This window comes from Sardina pilchardus, chromosome 14 (assembly GCF_963854185.1).
Source record: "Sardina pilchardus chromosome 14, fSarPil1.1, whole genome shotgun sequence".
Lineage (NCBI taxonomy): Eukaryota > Metazoa > Chordata > Actinopteri > Clupeiformes > Clupeidae > Sardina > Sardina pilchardus.
This window is the reverse complement of record NC_085007.1, coordinates 10,541,222-10,560,703: the sequence shown is the minus strand read 5'-3', so window position 1 is coordinate 10,560,703 and position 19,482 is coordinate 10,541,222. Positions and strand designations below refer to the sequence as shown.

General features: G+C 45.8%; 1 protein-coding gene across 1 annotated transcript in view; it reads right to left on the bottom strand.

Annotated features, from left to right (window-relative positions):
* dnm1a (dynamin 1a) overlaps positions 1-19,482 on the bottom strand; it is a 76,972-nt gene that overhangs the window by 32,371 nt on the left and 25,119 nt on the right. The window contains 9 exon segments of the mRNA XM_062555066.1: positions 1,558-1,671; positions 4,022-4,036; positions 5,174-5,231; positions 6,438-6,508; positions 6,746-6,832; positions 10,663-10,801; positions 14,822-14,889; positions 19,009-19,144; positions 19,337-19,479. Of these exon segments, the coding sequence (XP_062411050.1) occupies positions 1,558-1,671; positions 4,022-4,036; positions 5,174-5,231; positions 6,438-6,508; positions 6,746-6,832; positions 10,663-10,801; positions 14,822-14,889; positions 19,009-19,144; positions 19,337-19,479 (831 nt within the window).

Here is a 19,482-nt window from a genome sequence, read left to right as displayed (position 1 = left end):
GGGGGCTGAGGGAGAGAGGGGGTGCAAAAGAGGGAGAGGTAGATGGAGAGAGAATGAGGGAGAGAAAGAGAGAGGTAGAGGGGGGTGAGGGAGAGAAAGAGAGGGAGAGAGAAAAAGAGTCGGAGGGAAAGAGGGGGTGGTGATTGTGGTATGCACATGTGGGTGCCAGCTTTGGTGTGTCTGACACACAGAAGGTCCCTTAGGTCTTTCTGCAGCCCAATTTCACCACACACACACACACACACACACACACACACACACACACAACATATACAGAGGGAGAGAGAGACACACACACACACAGAGTTGTACACGCACACACACACACACACACACACCATCAGAAAACAATGCCTCACCCCACAGCACTTTTTAAAAAGTTCCACCAAAACATCCGTTGCCACTGATTCAGAATCAGGGCATTTCCCTGATGCTCTGTAGTCCTCTGCTATCTGCCAGTCAACCCCAACAACCAGCAGACTGCTCTGAGGCCAGATAGCCGGGGGAAGCCCCAGCAGACGCACGCACTCCCACACTGCTTTACTATTGCCTTTCAAGAAGTGTAAAACCTTTGAAATGGCAAGGTGCCAGGTCACAGTATATGGGATCCATGTTGGGGCAACCAACCGAAGGTGTGTTTGTGTGTGTGTGTGTGTGTGTGAATGTGTGTGTGTGTGTGTGTGTGTGTGTGAGTGTGAGTGTGTGTGTGTGTGTGAGGGCGCCACCAAATTCTACAAGCTTCATTTACGAGGGAAAACCTTACTGAGTAGGAAAGTATTCAACAGACAAGGGGGGGAAATGAAGGCCAAGAAGAAAAAAAAAAACGTTGCTGTCAGCAGAAAACTAGAGTCAGAAATACACTGACTTGATTGAGAACATGACTCATCTAACTGAACTCATTCCTATTCTGTTGTTGGAAACACACACACACACACACACACACACGTATGCAGTTGAGTGGAAAAACCATTAGCGATGTGGCAGTTCTGTAGAAAACTATCCCAACGTGAAATATGCATTGAGTATGTGTGTTCAAATGTACTTATATTCATATATGTGTGAGGTGTGTGTGTGAGAGTGAATGTGTGTGTGTGTGTGTGTGTGTGTGTGTGTGTGTGTGTGTGTGTGTGTGTGTGTGTGTGTGTTCTGCAGACAGGATGCCATAGCATTAGTCAGAGCTCGTAAACTGCAGCTTTAAACAGGCGGAACGTGACCACAGACGGAGCCATCAGCCCGAGGGGATCGGGTCAAGACCAACCCCCAAACACCCAGCCCAGCCAATCGATAAGCAGAAGCATCACGAGAGCATGAAATCAGATTGCAGATTGGCTAGGTGTCTGATAAACAGGGGAAATAAGCCAAACATATTTGTGTGCGTGTGTGTGTGTGTGTGTGTGTGTGTGTGTGTGTGTGTGTGTGTGTGTATGCATGAGCGAGTGAGTGAGTGTGTGTATGTGTATGCATGAGTGTGTGTGTGTGTGTGTGTGCTTGAGTGAGTGAGTGAGTGTGTGTGTGTATGCATGAGTGTGTGTGTGTGTGAGCGCGTATTCCACATACCTCATCATCCTTGTACCAGGACAGGGACTCGGCGGTCATCACGAACCAGTACTCTTTGGCTCCGCCCTTCATGATGCCGATGTTGTTGATGGTGAGCCATCCCTTCCTGATCACCTACAGAAGAGACACATACAGTACAGGGGTCAAACTCACAGATAGAAACACACACACACACACACACACACACACACACACACACACACACACACACACACTCAAATATCACACACACACTCAAAGATCACTTTCATATGTATTACACAGATGCTGGGACCATGAATGACTGACATCTGCCCCTAGTGGCCAGAGGTCGACACTGCTTCCTACACTTGTATGTGTGCGAGATGCAGTTCAGCTGTGTGTGGTAGTTCTATAGAGAGGAGGGGCCTGCTGGTCAGTGTATCGCCACGGCTACAGGAAGTGTAGGGGCTCTGTGTGTTTAGACTACCCAATACGACCTCTGACCCCAACCCTGGGTGGCTGTTAGAGTTTACTGACACGGTGGGCCTGGGGCAATTATACATCCGAGTTGCCCTTGTTATGCTCACACACAAACACACACACACACACACACACACACACACACACACACACACACACACACAGGAAGCACAAATTCGTGGTAAAGGTCATGTTGCTGTGGGGCGATTGGCATGTGACTGAGGGAGTTGGTCAAATATAAGAAAATAAAAGTAACTAAGTTCACTGCACCCCTCTTCTCTTCTCTTCTCCTTTTCTTTCTCTCTTTTTCTCTTTCCCTTCATTCTCTTCTCTTCTCTCCTCTTCTCTTTCCCTTCATTTTCTACTGTCTGACTTTTTTTTCTCTTCCCTTTATTATTTTCTCCTCTCTTCCTTCTCTTCTCTCTCTCCTCTCAGACTCTGGTGCTACTTAGCCTTTTAAGGCGTCCTTCATATGGTTCAGTTAAGGGTGTTCAGGTTAGTTAAATTCTCTCCTCTCCTCTCCTCTCCTCCTCTCTTCTTTATTCCTCTCTGTTCCAGGATGATTCACTGTCTCATTCAGTCCCTCTCCTCTCCTGGCTGAAGATTCCTTCCTCACCCAGCCCTTCTCCTGAGTTCCCCTGTGTGTGTGTGTGTGTGTGTGTGTGTGTGTGTGTGTGTGTGTGTGTGTGTGTGTGTGTGCATACCGGTATGCGCGTTTGTGTGTATGCATATTTGTTTGTGTGTGTGCGTGTGCATGCGCATGTATGTGTGTATGTGTGTGTGTGTGTGTGTGTGTGTGTCTGTGTGAGTGAATGAATGTGTGTGTGTACATGTACGTGTACGTGTGTGTCTGCCTCGGTGTGTGTGTGTGGGTGTGTGTGCGCGCGCATCTGTGTGTGTGTGTATGTGTGTGCTAACGGCGCCACGCTGAGCAGCAGGAGGAGAGGAGCCCCGCACCTCTGGACCATTAGAGCCCTGTCAGCACACGGCCAGCGCGGGTCATCCATCAGGGTCAGGGCCAGGCCCAGCACCCTAACCCATCCATCAGCACAGATTACAGCTGCCCAGCACCAGTGCAGGAGGGGGACAGAGAGGGGGACAGAGGGAGAGAGAGAGAGAGAGAGAGAGAGAGAGAGAGAGAGAGAGAGAGAGAGAGAGGGGAAGGGGAGGGATCTCTCTATGGTGATAACATGTGCAAACACACTAAGCTGTGCCCATTATCTGTGTGACTGAGTGCTGTAGCCGCCGAAACACTGACCTCACAGCGTGTGCGCCCACACACACACACACACACACACACACACACACACACGTGTGTGATTAGATGAGGAGAACCATAGTGTTAATGTGGTACAACCACTCTCACAAACTGAAGTGAGCAGAATATAAACATCTTTCACATTCTTTCTGTGTGTGTGTGTGTTTATGTATGCAATAATGCATGTGTGTATAATAAGTGTGTATATGTGAGTCTGCATATGTGTGTGTGCTTGTGTATGTGTATTCAGGTGTTTCGGTGCCTGAGCATGATTTTATGCAATGTGTGTAATGTGTGTTTTATGTGTGTGTGTGTGACAGAGAGAGAGACAGATGATGAGCAAGGAACGCACACACGCACACACACACACACACACACACACACACACACACACACACACACACACACACACACACACACACACAGCTGGGAACAATCTGTGCTCTGGTCCTGAAAGAACTTCATGGCTGTCTTGTCTGTGCCTGAATTGGACAGACTAACAGAGTACACCCTTGTGTCTTCAACATTTGATAATGGATTAACATAGCGACAGGGAGACAGGGTCTGTGTGCGTATGTGTGTTTTTTTTGTTCAAGCTAAGTGCAGACGGTAATACTCTCACAGATGAGGCCTAAAAGCAGCAACACCACCTGTCTATCCAGATGAATGAGTGCAGATTAATGACAATGCACTTATTCGCTCTCTCTCTCTCTCTCTCTCTCTCTCTCTTTCACGCACACACACACACACACACAGGTTACTCACCATTATCTCATCTTGCTTTGAAGTTGAAGGTTTATGAACAAAACAAATGCGAGAAGAGAAGTACAAGAGAAAGAAAAAAAGAGAAAGAAAAGAGAGAGAGACAGGGAGAAAGAGAGAAAGAGAAAAAAAGAAAAAGAAAGACAGAAAGAAGAGAAACAGCGTAAGAACAGGCCAGAATATAACACAATAGAACTTAACAAGAGTTAAAGGACACAGCAAGTAAAAAGAGGAGTAAGTAAGTACAGTAAGTAAGTAAGCAAGAGGAGTGAAAGCAGTTGTACAGTTGTTTTTGTTTCAAAACAAAAATACAAATTCAGGAGTGACAGCAGAAGAACAAATATCAACAAATAAACAAAGAAATAAACAGCTTAAAGTTAAAAATAGGGTCACGCTGAGTTCACCAGCAGCGAGGAGTGAGGCAGAGACAAGAGATAGTAGTCATGGCAACAGGAGGAGTGAACTGGCTTTGGGATGATGTCCTCATTACTGCCAGCCACTGGGGTCGTCATGGCGCCCAGCGCAGCACATGGGGGAGTGAGTGAGTGGAGATACACTCAGAGGGGCCTGGCTCGTGTCCAAGACACTGTTACTACGACGATAAGCCACGGGTGATGTCACGCTAACTTGGAGCAGAGCTGCTCTGGAGTTGCGTAAGCAGGAGGTACATTAGTGGATGTGTGGCCTGGGGGCTAGGACTTTATGGAAGTGTGTGTGTCTCAGTGTCTATGTGTGTGTGTGGGTGTGTGTCTGACTCTGTGTGTGTGTGTAAGCAGGAGGTACATTAGTGGATGTGTGGCCTGGGGGCTAGGACTTTATGGAAGTGTGTGTGTCTCAGTGTGCATGTGTGTGTGGCTAGGACTTTGTGTGTCTGTGTGTCTGTATGTCTGTGTGTCTGTTGACTGCCTTCTTGCATTTTTCCTGAAAAGGACAAGCATGCATGAGTTCCTTCACAGAACGCTGATTTAGGATCAGTTTCCTTTGCTTATTTTCGGCCAATCCTCTACGAGGAACGCAGCAGTGCAAAAGTGGTCAACGAGCCTCATAAAGAACGCAGCAGGTGAGCATGGATCTGGCCTCACAGCGACTGTCTGCAGTAGTTTGCGTGCATGAACCCTCCCAGCCTGTGGGTGGCACTGTGATTGGGGCACACACCTGATTTCCAGTAGCTTTCTTCCCTCCTCCGACCTTCTGAGCGCTTCTCTGCTGGGCACTGTGGAGGTAGCAGACATGTCAGTCAGCACACTTCCAATAGCCAAATCTAATTAGCAGCAAACACATCCATGACAAGTTGTATTGTATATCTTTTTTTATCAGATTTTACAATATGTCTACCAAAGATATTTGGATGGCCTAGTACACAAAAATCATTCACGAGTCTGGTCACTCATGATTGGGATTCCTTTCCAACACTTGCATTGCAACGGGCGCTAACTCTGAAATCATTGGTCCAGCTCAAAGCCATCGATTTTTCAAAGTTGCGTCAGCCTTTGACTTCGCTGCTAGAGCGGTCACGTGGTTAGTGGTAGTCTCAATAGTTCCAAACAAACCCGCGCTCTGCTGCTGCGGTCCCTGGTTTACTACGGGACTGACAGCAGTGATCGTATTTCTACTTACAGTAAATACTCAATGAAAATTACTATAAACTGCATTGCCACATACATATATTACTCACTGAAAATGCATTATTATGCACACGACCATAAGTCATGTAGAAAAGTCTTATGATAACACCTGAGATATTCATTCATTCCCCCGATGTGTGGAACTATTGAATGACCCATGGCATACCGGATGTGCCGCCATTTTTTGTACACGGGACGGGAGTGAATGGTTGTGACGCAACTTTGAGATATCGATGACTTTAGTCCAGCCTAACCGATCACGTTATTCAGGGATTCATAACATTACTTCCACCTTTGCCTACAGTATATTTTACAAACTGACACTAAACAGCATGGGCAGTCAGGAAACAATGTATGTGGGCTTTCCTTTGCCATCAATAAATGTACACATTCTTCCGACCGATTTTTTTATGTTTGCAGGTGTTGCTACTGCCGTTTCCCAAAGCCACTTACAATTTCTAAACTATAGCGCCATCCCCTCTCATCGCTGATTGGTCAGGTAATCTGCCAACTGATGGAAATGGTATTGAACTATGGTGTTCCAGACTAGTATCTCACTGGAAGGAGGATTTAGGTAGGTGTGGCCAGGCTAACATGTGGAGTCAATATACCACTAATAAGTAGCAAACACCTGCATACAGTATGTATGACAACCTTGTGGAAGGCCCCCTAACCCCAACTGCTGCTGAAAGAGCCAGAGAGAGAGAGACAGAGAGAGAGAGAGAGAGAGAGAGAGAGAGAGAGAGAGAGAGAGAGTGTGTGTGTGTGTGTGTGTGTGTGTGTGTGAGACTCACTTGGCGAACCCGATGAAGTCCTCATGGTTGGTGTTCATGTAGGAAAGCTCAACGTCAATCAGCAGCAGCACCTGGAGACAGAGAGAAACACTCAGGCAGTGTGGTGTGTGTGTGTGTGTGTGTGTGCTTGCATTAGATTAGACACACTTCCTCTCTTGAGCTAGCTCTAGCATTCTTTGTGTACAGTACATATGCATGTGTGCATGATCCAGCAAGTGTGAATTACACTGTCCTTGTGTTGTTATAGCTTAAGTATGTATTACAAGTGTGTGTGTGTGTGTGTGTGTGTGTGTGTGTGCTAGGCTCACCTGTTCTTTTGTGCGGCTCTCGCGATCTCTGATGTGCTGGGTGACAATCCTCTCCATCTCCTCCCTCAACATGGGGTACTGGGCAAGCTGCGGACATCACACACACACATCGGTGGGTCACTGCTGTCACACACACACAACAAGCTATTTGATAGGCATGCGGTATGCACACATCCATATGGACACACACTGTCTCAACATACATACTGTACACACACACACACACTCATATACTGTAACTAATACTCTTATCACTCTTCCCATAAGGATAACAGTACTCCCACATAATGCATAGGCCATGCAATATACACACTCTCTCACTCACTCACACACACCATCCACCCTTTCACCAAACAGACTCTGCACCATGTTTAATAAATTGCAAGATATACAAATTAAAAGGAAGCTACAGTTAAAGTAAAATGACAGGCTCGAGCAAAGTCTAAGACTTTGCTGTGTTATCTTTAAAACCACATAACCATTATAAAGAGTTATGTGTCCTGCTAATGCTTCACTGGTATAACATTGTCTGACATTTAGCCACAGTTAACACACATATACGCAAACACAGCATACATTAAGTCACAATGAACCAACAGTACATAACTGAGCACAAACACAGAAGAAGCATAGGACAGGTTTGGAGAAGGGGTTACCCTGAGCACCACCACTAAGAATTCCCTCTATGCATTCACACACACACACACACACACACACACACACACACACACACACACACACACACACACACACACACACACACACACACACACACACACACACACACACACACACACACACACACACACACACACACACACACACACACACACACACACACACACACACAGCTTTTAGTTCCAATGCACCTCTTCTAGCCGGTGAGTCTCCTAAAAGCCAGAGACATCACCTCACGTCCTAACCCTAAAACCTAATCCTAACCCTAGTCCTGAGCATGTGTCTAAACCTAACACTAACCTCAACTCTCACCCTGGATGATAACACATCTCTAACACCCTAACTCTAGTCCTTAGCAAGCTCCCAACTCCTTAACTGCAACCCTAACCCTAACCCTAGTCCATAGCAAGTCCCCAACACCCCAACCTCAGTTCTTATCACATCCCTAAAACCCTTACCCTAGTCCCTGGTGCGTCTCTAGCACCCTCATCCAAAACCTACACCTGGGTTTGAGGCTTTCAAAGCTATCAGACATGCACATTGTAATCAAGTCAAGTCTACACATATCTATGCACCTTTTTATCTGCATAAGGGGTTAAGGGTCATGGACCTTTGGGTGCATTGGAAGTCAGGAACTCGGTGGTGCTCATATCTCAAAACTGTAGACTCAACCAACACAAAACCCTTGACGACAACACAAAATGGCAGCCATGTAGTGGGTGCTCTGTCTCATATGCCATACTGAACCACGAGCAGAGAGGTGGGTTTGGGGGGGGGAGGGGGGGGGTGCAAGCATGCGGGAGTGGACTGCACACACTAATCATGCGGTGGTGGGGTGATGGGACTCTAAAGAGAGGAGAGAATGAATGAAGAGAACAGGATGGAGGGAAAGAAAGAGAATAAGAAAGAGACTACAGACACCTCCTGTGGATCTCCGCTTATTGCAAAATAAAAAACAATACAAATAAAACTGTGAAAGATATGTAGCAGGTTAAGCAGGTTTATTTGTATTGCTTACTATTAATTACTATAAGATTGTATTTTTCTTATTATTGCTTTTTAAAGTTTGCTTCAAATGTATAAGATTGCATTTTGTGTGCACAAGAGGGCCAACGTCTCATAAGTCTAGAGAAGGAAAGAGTTCAACGGAGAGGTGAATGAAAAGAGAATAAAGAAAAGAGAGAAAGTGAGAGATGCTCGAGAAGATGTCAGTCAGATAGATCTGTCAGTAAGGTGGGACACCTCCTGTGGACCTACAGTGGAGCGAAAACCCCAGAGAACTCCTGAGAGGCTATAGCCCACACTGATTATTAGGAAGAGGACAGAATCTTCCGGAAACTAAGCCGGCTGACAGTAACAGAAATAAAAGGGCAAGTAAGACAGGAGACGAGAGCGACCCAGGAAACTTATCAACCAAAACAACCAAACAGAAAGAAAGAGAGGACAACACTGTGTTATTTCAGCATGCTTCTAAAAGTAGGAAGAACCAGACTAAGACAATTTGGCTAATTGTTTAAAAAAATTGGCCATCAATTGCCACACAACAACGACAGAAAATATAGTTTTAGTAGAAAATATAGTGACAGAGATAGAGCACATAAAGAGAAAGGTCTGAGTTTAGGATAGACCGATAGTTGCTGGACTAATCGTGTAAAACGCTACAGTTTGGACCAAAAAGAGAGCAAAGACCCAGATATCAGGTAACTCTGGACCAGACCCCTGCTCTGCGCTGACTGGAACCCAGAGGTGATCTGGAGCCGCTTTGGGTCTGCTCAAGAGTTTAGCCTCTACTGTATCTGCAGAGGATCTAGCTCCCTCACCCTTTCCACTAAAAAACGGTGGTCAATTGTAGGTGCACCTGGCCGATAATGTCTCCTCATGCTTAGCTAAGAAAAGCTATGGCGTAACTTCAAACTGCTAGCAAACAGAAGCTAAGAAGTTGAGCATTACTGAGTATGACCTTCTCTGACAGCTCTCTATAGGATTGTTTTCAAAAGATTTTTCAGGGTTTTTCTTTTTACTTCTATTTTGGAAAGGCAGCAACATTTACAACAGCCTTTGGTCATCTTGGGAGATGAAGCATGAACTTTATATGTTAAGACATATATTGTAAATAATGTCTAATCATATCAAACTTGCATCAAATTACAATTGGTGTAAACCACAAACCCTGTTTACCCTGTCTGTTGACGTTTGACGACAGAGAAAGGCGGGACAGCTGACAACATAATTGGTTGCGGTACATGCACATACACATTACATTACATAGTGTACACATACAGTACAGGCCATGACATCACAAACCCCACCACCACCACCACCACCACACCAGCACTGTACTGCACTGAACCGCTCCACACCGCACCAAACACACGCTACTGACGTAGAGAACAGAATAGCCATGGAGAGACAGAAAGAGAGAGAGAGAGAGACAGAGAGAGACAGAGAGAGAGAGAGAGAGAGAGAGAGAGAGAGAGAGAGAGAGCGTGAAAAACAGACAGTGAAAGACTGAAAGAGAGACAGGCAGACAGACAGGCAGAGGGAGAAAGAGAGTAAAAGAGAGAGGTAGAACAGAAAGAAAGAGTAAGAGAGAGGGAGAGAGAGAGACAGACAGACAGACAGGTAGACAGAAAGAAAGAAAGAGTAAAAAAGAGAGAGGGAGGGATAGAGAGAGAGAGAGTGGACAGTGCAGAACAAAGGCCAAGGCAGAGTGGAATGGCAGCAAGCGTGTGGACTGACGAGTGGACAACAGGACTACTACAGCAACTGATCAAGGAGGGAGTTCAGATCACACCAACTTTTCTGCAGCCCTCACAAATCAACCCCTCTTTAGTTACGTGACTCTTTAGTCAAGTCTTCCTCTTGGACTTTTACAATCTAATGTCATGAAGTTGTCTTATTGCAGATCTGTTCTGAGCTTAGATATACCAGACTGGTGTAAAATAGTGTCAAGGCTGTTTGTGTGTTCTGTGTGGCTATACCTCCAGCTTTCGATGAACGCCTCATCTCTTCATCTGTTTTAACAGGGCATGAGTGAGAGAGTAGATCGTCGAACGTCTCATCTCTTCACGCAGCGTAAAAGGTGAGAGAGTAGATCGCTTCTTTTTTTTTTTTTGCTTTGCTTTGCTTTTGTCTTTCTGGCGAGTCCAGCCATCGGTCTACCCAAACGACTAAGGCACAAGGCGTGAAGAGACGTGAAGGTGGTGTGTGCATGTGAGAGACAAGAGGCTTCGCATTACCTTATCGCTACACTTTCGTATGGTGGCCGTTAGCTCGCTCACCACCATATCTATGCACTTGAGCACGGGCACCTGAAGCTTTTGGATCTGCTTTTTCACTATGGCCTCAAAGGCCAGATCTGGGGTAAAGAGACCGGTCCTGCAGAGGAGGAGGAAGGTGAACGTGAGAGGAGAAGAGAAGAAGAGGAAGAGGAGAGGAGAGGAGAGGAGAGAGAGAGAGAGAGAGAGTAGGGTGGTGAGAGGAGGAGAGGAGGATTGAAAGAGGGAGGTGAGAAAAGAGAGGGAGTAGGTAGGGTAAGGAAGGGTAAGAAAACCAGCGTGAGGGTAGAAGGGAAAGAAAAGAGAAAGCAAATGAAAAGAAAGAAAAGAAAGAAAAGAGAGTGGGAGAAAGAAAGAAAGAAAGAAAGAAAGAAGAGGAGAGGGAAGAAGGAAATACCAAGGCAAAAGCAGGAGAGAGCAAGTAGCAAACAAGTTAGGGAAGAGAAAAGATGAAAGAGAGAGAAGTGATTTGACAGAAAGAGGAGAAGAGAAGCAATGGCCACCCAAAAAGGCCCGAACGTGAGGAAGGAAAGAAAGATGAGAGAGAGAGAATACACAGATATAGACAGAACGAGTGCAGGTAGAAGAAGAGAAAAGAGGGAACATATGAACAGCACAGGAGGAAAGAGAAGGCAAGTGAGACATTGGTCATCTCCTTAAAAGCCATTCAACAGGAGGACAGTCAGGGGCTCCCCTCTCGGCGTTCACTCCCCCTCAGTGGGAGAGGGAGAGAGAGAGAGGAACCCCACGCGACCTCGTCTCTCGGCCAACAGCTTCGAGCATCAAACCCTGAGACTAAGGCAGGGACCTGGAGCCACACAGGCAACTCCACACCCGTCTCCCACTCCTCTGTTATGTTCTTGGAGACCAGCGGCCATTTCTGCCCCACTACCACCTCTTCCCCCAAATACCCCAATAACCCCCCAATCGACTTCTTGCCTCTAGAACCCACCTAATACCCCCTAATACCCTCTTTCCCCTAGAATGCCCCCCCCCTCCCCTCCAATACCCCTCTGCCTCCCCACCACCATTAGGGGGCAGAAGATGCTCAGGACCTCGACATGTCTTGAAGACCCGTGTTGATGTCTAGTGGAGGCCACATCAGAGACAGGTGTCAGTAGCTGCCTCTAGACTAATTGTGGCCAAAACAATAAACCCTGTACCTGACCTGGTTTAGTTGGAAACCCCTCTCCTAAAGCTGGTCTAGACAATAACCCTCTCTCAGACCTGGTTTAGTGGATAACCCCGCTCCCAGACCTGGACTGTTCTCAGCCTGGCTGAGTACAGCCTCTAGATCATTAGGGTGATTGAGGGCGACTCTGCAGGCCTACACTGTTCTGTTGTGGAGATTGAAGACCAGAGGGTGGAGTTTGCCTTTGGTTCCAGGTGCGCTGCCACTGTCTCGCCAGCAGGTGGCAGTATGCTGAGCTCACACGTGATCATGCAGGGATCAGGCTGCTGCTTAGTCTCTGGGACTTACTCTAGCCTATCCCCCCCACTCACTCTTTCTTTCTCTCTCTCTCTCTTTCTATCTCTTTCTCTCTTTTGCGCATTCACTCACTCAGTCAGTCACTCACTCACACACACACACTCTTACAACAGGCACTACAGCAGCTTGCAAATGTCATTTTACTCCCCCAGAGTGAATCTGTTACTATGGCGCATCTTTTACTGCTGCTATGGCAACCTGGTCCCTGGCCAGCCTCAGCAGAGTGAGCTCAGCATCCAGATACCTCTACTTCCAACATCAAGCTAAATGTGGCTGCACACACACACACACACACACACACACACTCAAACACACTCACACACCAGTGCCTGCCCCCACCAACACACCACTGCCAACCAGCTACTGCAATGCGCAGGAACAGGGAGCCACGGTGTCAGACGGAGCTAACTTCTTTTTTTTTTTCCTTTTTGACTTTCGTTTCGTTCAGTGCGAGTTTGAGGTGGGGGAGGAGGTGGAAGGGGAGGTGGAGGGGGGGGGGGGGGTTGTAGACATAGCCTGTGCTACAGTGGCTGGTTTACCTTCTGCGTACACTGCCTAACCGTATTGACTAGCTCAGATATGACCATGTCCACACATTTATGGCACGGCTCTTTGATCTTCCCGATCTGCCTTTTCACAATGGTCTCGAAAGCCATGTCCGGTGTGAAGAGGCCAGTTCTGCCCAGCACATGCCACAGGGACACACGCAGAACCAGCCCAAAGAAAAACAGAACAAACAGGAAGGAAGGAGGGGAGAACGAAAGAGGGGAGGAGAGAAAGAGGGAGGGAGGGAGGGAGGTTAGGTGGAAGAAAGAAGAGTTAATTAAACAGAATTTTAAATCAAACACGCACACACATACTCACTCACGCACACACACACACGCACACACCAACACCTGCATGCACAAACAAACACACACACACAACATTAATTAAATTAATTCTGATTAAGAATAAAATAAATAAAAGATGATAACAGAGATGACTGCCGATAAGAGGCAGTCAGTGCATGCTTCCATTCATGCAATCCTCCTGCAGTCCATAGGTCTTGGTTAATTCTTTGGCTAGAGACATCACTGTAACATTAACATCTACAGTATAGGCACCTTTCGTGGGAATCACCACCATCTTATCTTTACCATCAACATCCAGACCTCCATATCTCACCTGACTCCACACAAACAGCATAACAATCAGAGGCTATACTAGTAGGGCTTCCAATTACATGACTACAATAAGTCACATTTACAGTACAGTACAGTAATCAGAAATAATGGTATCTTCTGGCACATGGAAGAACAAATGGCCTCAAATATGAGGAAGTGGTCATATTTGCTATGAAAATACATGGTCTTAGTTATGAGGAAGTGGTCATATTTTACTACGAACACTATACATGGTTTGACTCCACAATAGAAGTTTAAAGTGTGACTAGAGTGTCATCAGCCATTGGTAGATAACAATGAGTAACGTCTATGTTGTTTCCTAGCTGCAGATAGCTATGATAGCGGCCACACACAGTAGGCTAAACAGTAGCGTAATTCTCCCCAAGCAGCAGCTACACAGGAACGGGCAGATCCGTGGTGACCAGTCATTCTAAAGGCTTGGTGCCACTTTAGCTATGGGCAACCCTGTCTCTCTGACAACAATCCCATGATGGCTTTATGCTCATGGGAGCACATAAAGGCTCCAATAACAAATCCGGCCCGGGTTATACCGGATCCGCAACTGAAGCGTTCCGGTCACAGTGTAAAAAAATAAAAATAGCTTTTAAAGAGTCTAATTACATGCTGCTATCACGTGTGGTGTAGTCATTTCCATTGATTGCAGTGGAAGCTAATTGTTGCAGCAGATGCTATGCGAACTGAACGCTTCAGCTAGGTGCCCAGTGTAGCATATCCTGTATCTAGATCTGAGCCTGTTGGTGTGGTTCGGATTGAGCAGAACCTCAGAATGACTGACAGCAGGACTGTACTCACACTCACACGAGGAAGGGACAGACTAGACCAGCACAAGGCACACACAGACACACAGGCGGTCAGCCAAGGCTACGGACTACAGACCTTTTTCACAGCAGCCATTTTGACATGAAATAGGCTAGTGCAAGCACAGGTGTCACTAATTACGTCAATTAAGTCTCTGATCCATTTAAGTGTAGCAGAATCTTAATTTAATGTCATTAGTAACACCTGGGTGCGCCATATATTTCATATCAAAAATGGCCACTGTGAAAAAGGTCCATTACTTGGTGGTCAGTCACAAATCTTATCACATTGTGTGTGTGTGTGTGTGTGTGTGTGTGTGTGTGTGTGTGTGTGTGTGTGTGTGTGTGTGTGTGTGTGTGTGTGTGTGTGTGTGTGTGTGTGTGTGTGTGTGTGTGTGTGTGTGTGTGTGTGTCTGTCTGTATGATTCCACTTAAAAGGATCTGGACAGACAGCGGATGCCCTTGCTGGTGGATAAGGTCAGGCATTAAGGTCTCATCCAGATAACCGAGAACTGTGATCGGACTTGTGAGTGACTGGACTCCGACAGATGGGCAACAGATAAAGGCAACAGATAAAAAGCAATAGTGTGTGTGGTGTGTGAGAGAGAGAGAGAGCGAGGGTGGGGGAGAGGTAAGAGCAGACGTGCCTGATGCCGTGGATGTTCTTGATGGCATAGCTGATCTCCTTACGGAGCTCCTTCTCATCAAACTCCATCTGAACAAACAGAGAAGAAGAAAGGAGAAAGAGAGGACAGAAAGAGAGAGAGAAAGAGAGAGGGGGGGATAGAGAGAAGAAGGGAGAGAGAGAGTGTTTAGTCCCACATGTTGAACCTTCTCTCGTTGGAGTCTAGAGTGCTATACTCTGGGCAGGAAGTTAATTAGTCGCTAATTAAGTGTTAATTGATTGGAAACGAACCCTATCCGCATCACCTGCTTCTAAGCATTACAGAGTCAGTGCTCAGGATTAGGAGGCTCTGAGAGGGTTTCAGAAGATAATTGTCCCTTTCTTTTTCTTAACTACTGTATGTGTTTCTTTCAATGATGTTGTTGACAGTCTCGTTTTCACAGTCACATGCACATACACAATCTCTCTCTCTCTCTCTCTCTCACTCACACTCACACACACACACACACTCACACACACACACACACACACACACACACACACACACACACACACACACACATAATTATGTAGCCCAGTGGAACTTCTCTTGACACTCATTCTCATTAACACCACGGTTGTCTTTTCCTGAGCCCCTTATGTCTTCACTTGACCTCAGGACATTTTCCATTGCGGTCCAGGGAATGTGAATAGAAAAAGACAAAAAGGGCAGAAAATCCAAACACAGCCACCCATCTCATAAACATACTCGCGCTCACACACTCTCATGACTCACACTTAGTCCATTTGAACTTTACACCAGTTGGATTTACAATAGGGCTCACGCCTTGCATTCTAGGAATATAGCCGCCATGTTGGTAGCGCACCGAACGTAATATCCATTCATTCAGATGCAGAAGACAAGAAGCAGAAATATAGTATTAGCGATTCTTTTCCTCTCATGGGTTGCACTGTTACCCCACTACTCAGCAACATACGACCAAGAAGGCAAAAACTAAGTAACAGGAACACACTAATAGGTGGGAGTAAATCCATAGTAATCCATAGTAAACTAGGTGTGAGGCTGCCAATATGGCTGTGCCCGGGAAGTTTTCACGTCATGATCCCGAGCTCTATGCAAACATGCATGATGTAATTTGTACACACTTTTCCTCAAGTCAGGGGCAACTGGAAGACCAGCTAAAGCCGGCCTTACACTGTACGGTTTTGCAAAGCTTTGGATTTTTGAAGGACTACACTCTCAGGCCCTGATGTACTAAGAATAGCGATCGTAACGTTTGTTGCGCCAAGGCCAACACGCAGAAAGCACACGCTATCATACTTCAGTTTACGTCCTATTTACCAATCCTGAAATTCGTTGGGTAATCTGCGCTGTTCTCCGCCCCTTAACGCAGTTTGCGAAGGACAACAACTGAACGACACGTCAATCAGAAGCGCAGTGGAATGAAGTTAACTGATGACAACATTAAAAGGAATCCGACGTTTAGCGATCATGAAATAATACAATGCATAATGTCAACAAGCAGGAAGATAATGTAGGGCAGTAGGTCTACTCAAACTAGGCTTACTTGTGCACGTAGGCTATGGAAGATTGATCAAATCTAACAAGTAGGAAAGTTTAAGCGGATGGCGTGAAAGTGAAAGTAAACATTCGAAAAGCCACCGAAAGTTAAGGTTGCTTTTGATGTAGTAGGCTACAAAGACGCAAAACTGGTGGTCTAATTAGCGATTTTGTTGTCTTTGAATTATTCTCTTATAGATGCATTTAACAGCAAATCGCATTTAACACCTGCTTTTACAAGGCGGAAATATTTAGGCGCAAAATAGACGTGCGCTTTCATGGGCAGTTTTAGTACATACAGGGGAATACATAATTAGGCGCATTTAACGCTTCTCCTCCCATCTTTTTACACGAACCTCCTACTATCAGCTGACACTCCCATAAATCCATATGCATGAGACGGAAAAGCGCAATTTGCCATTTTCAGCTCCCGCGACAGGCAGTCTGCGCCTTCACGTCATTGCGGCCCGTTAATACATACCTCGCCATCTTTCTATGCGCACGTTGCGAAACAAATACGCCTGAAGTGGGCGCAAAAGCGTTAGTACATCTGCCCCTCAGACTCTCACATCTAAAGACAAGTCACAGAGTTTTAAGTGACAAACTAGTCACAGCAAAGACTTGTGGTAATAACATGTTTGATACTGTCAAAAGCAAAACTAGAAAAAGACTGACTCTGACTGACTTAAAACCTTGCACTGCAAGCTATAAGCTATTTTCGCTGTTAATGCAAAATGACCTTGGTCAAAACTACTTGGATTAATGTATTTTTGCTCCCAAACAAAAGTTTGAATGTTATCATCCATAAATAGACCCTGTGTTGTAAACTCTGGATCATTCCAGAAGAATGATGAATGAAAATCAGTGCAATGATCCATCTGGATTCTATTTTTGAAAAATTGCCATTCGGTTAAAAAGTTGCATGGATAAATACGCCTCCAACTGCAACGCTCTGCTGCTCAGCTGAGATTTCCACAAATGTGAAAACTTCCCACAAACGCACTAATAATTAAGTTGATGGAAAATTAGTTATTACGGTGGTTGTGGGCGACAGCTATTACGTTCAAAAGTGCAGATTTTTATGACGTTGGTGGTTTATTATGTTTGAGGGAAATTATTACTTTGGTGAATGTTACAACGCTAACCTTTAAACTTGCCTGCGATCCAGAGTCTGCTATCTTTTATGCCTGCCTGAGATCTGGAAGTACAGTAACTTATTGGCCAGATCAAATGTACTGCAAAAGTCGTTTTTATTGTCCCAAATGAAACCTAACTGTTCTGAAATGGACATGTTTTCGGTAACTTTGACCCTGTTGACTGTACTGGACTGTAAATATGTTGGAACGCTGCTTTGGTGTACTGCGCTGTATCTTTTTAAAGCATCACTGATTTATTCATTTCTACGTGATATATTTTGTTTCTGCACATGTGGCAGATTATTTATGGTGGACTTACTCAGGTGAAATATAACTGCAGATGTTTTGGGGGACTGTGTATGAATGTATGTATGTGTGTATGTGTGCATATATTTGTGTGTGTGTCTGTGTGTGTGTGTGTGTGTGTGTGTGTGCATTTATACACTATGAAAGTGTATGAGAGTCTGTGAGAGGTAAGTGTCCAACAGACTAAATGTTTTGGTGTAAAATGAAATATTTACGTGTTGTAATTGTATTTGGAGATTTATTTGTGTGTGTGTGCATGTACGTCTGCCCTGTGTGTGCATCTGTGTGTGTGTGTGTGTGTGTGCTTGCGTGCGTGCGTGCGTGCGTGCGTGCGTGCGTGCGTGTGTGTGTGTGCGTGTGTGCTCTTTTTTCCAGAGCAGGATGGTGGAATGTTTTACTCATGAAGGCAGAGGGCCCAGAGGGAGAGGCGAGCCATGAGTCACACACACACACACACACACACACACACACACACAGCAGCATATAAAGGTACTTTCCCCTCTCCGCGACCTGTTACTTTTGGAGCAGCGTGTGCTTTTCTAGGAGCAGGAATTCAGTCCCTCTCCATAACTTCCATTATGTGGAAAATGACCGCAGACACACACACACACACACACACACACACACACACACACACACACACACACACACACACACACACACACACACACACACACACACACACACACACACACACACACACACAGCAAGCGAGCCGTCACGCCTGGCTCACATAGGCTGAGCCTCATAGCAACTGGCTCTGGAACACTTGAGCCAGATCAGGCCCAGATCCAAACTAGAATCACACCAGATTCATGTTATATTGAAACCAGAATCACACCTGATTCAAGTTATATCCACAGTAGATTCACACCTGATTCATGTTAGATTCAAACTAGATTCACACCAGATTCACTTCAGATCAGAGACGGATTGCAACTATATTCACACCAGAGTCATACCTGATCAGAGCCAAATCCAAAACCAGATTGATTTCAGATCCAAAAACAGATCAAGGTTGGATTCACTCCAGGCTGAGCTGGTGTCAGATTGGGCTTCTGATAGCCTTGAGGAGCATAGTGTGCGAATAACTGTACACAATTTAAATAGAATTGAGTCAAGAATGAGTTTATATGGTCAGCCACTTGTACAAAACACACACACACACACACACACACACATACACACACCTGTACAAATACTCACCTTGACAAGCTCGAAGGGGAAACGCTCATGGAAGATGCGGTTGATCCTGGCACCTCCTGAGAGCTCGGCGGTGTCGATCTGATCCCCTGAGCCCTCAATACGCTTCTCAAAGTCCACTGAGAACTGCTGCACCATCCTGGGAGGAGAGAGAGAGAGAGGGAGAAGAGAGGACAGAAGAGGAAGGATGTGAAGAGAGGAAGGAAGGGGGAAAGTGGTTATAGTCACACGTGTGTGTGTGTGTGTGTGTGTGTGTGTGTGATAGTATATGTGCTTGTGTGTGTGTGTGTGTGTGTGTGTGTGTGTGTGTGTGTGTGTGTAAGTAACTAACTGGAGCAGGGCTTTGGTCTTGCGTGAGGGGTCATCAGGCCTGTAGTGCTTGTACTCTTCCACCTCCTTCTCAATGGATAGCAGTTGGCTCTGCAGCTTGGACCGTAGAGCAGGCAGGGTGTCTCGGATGTGATTGGTCAGTTGCTA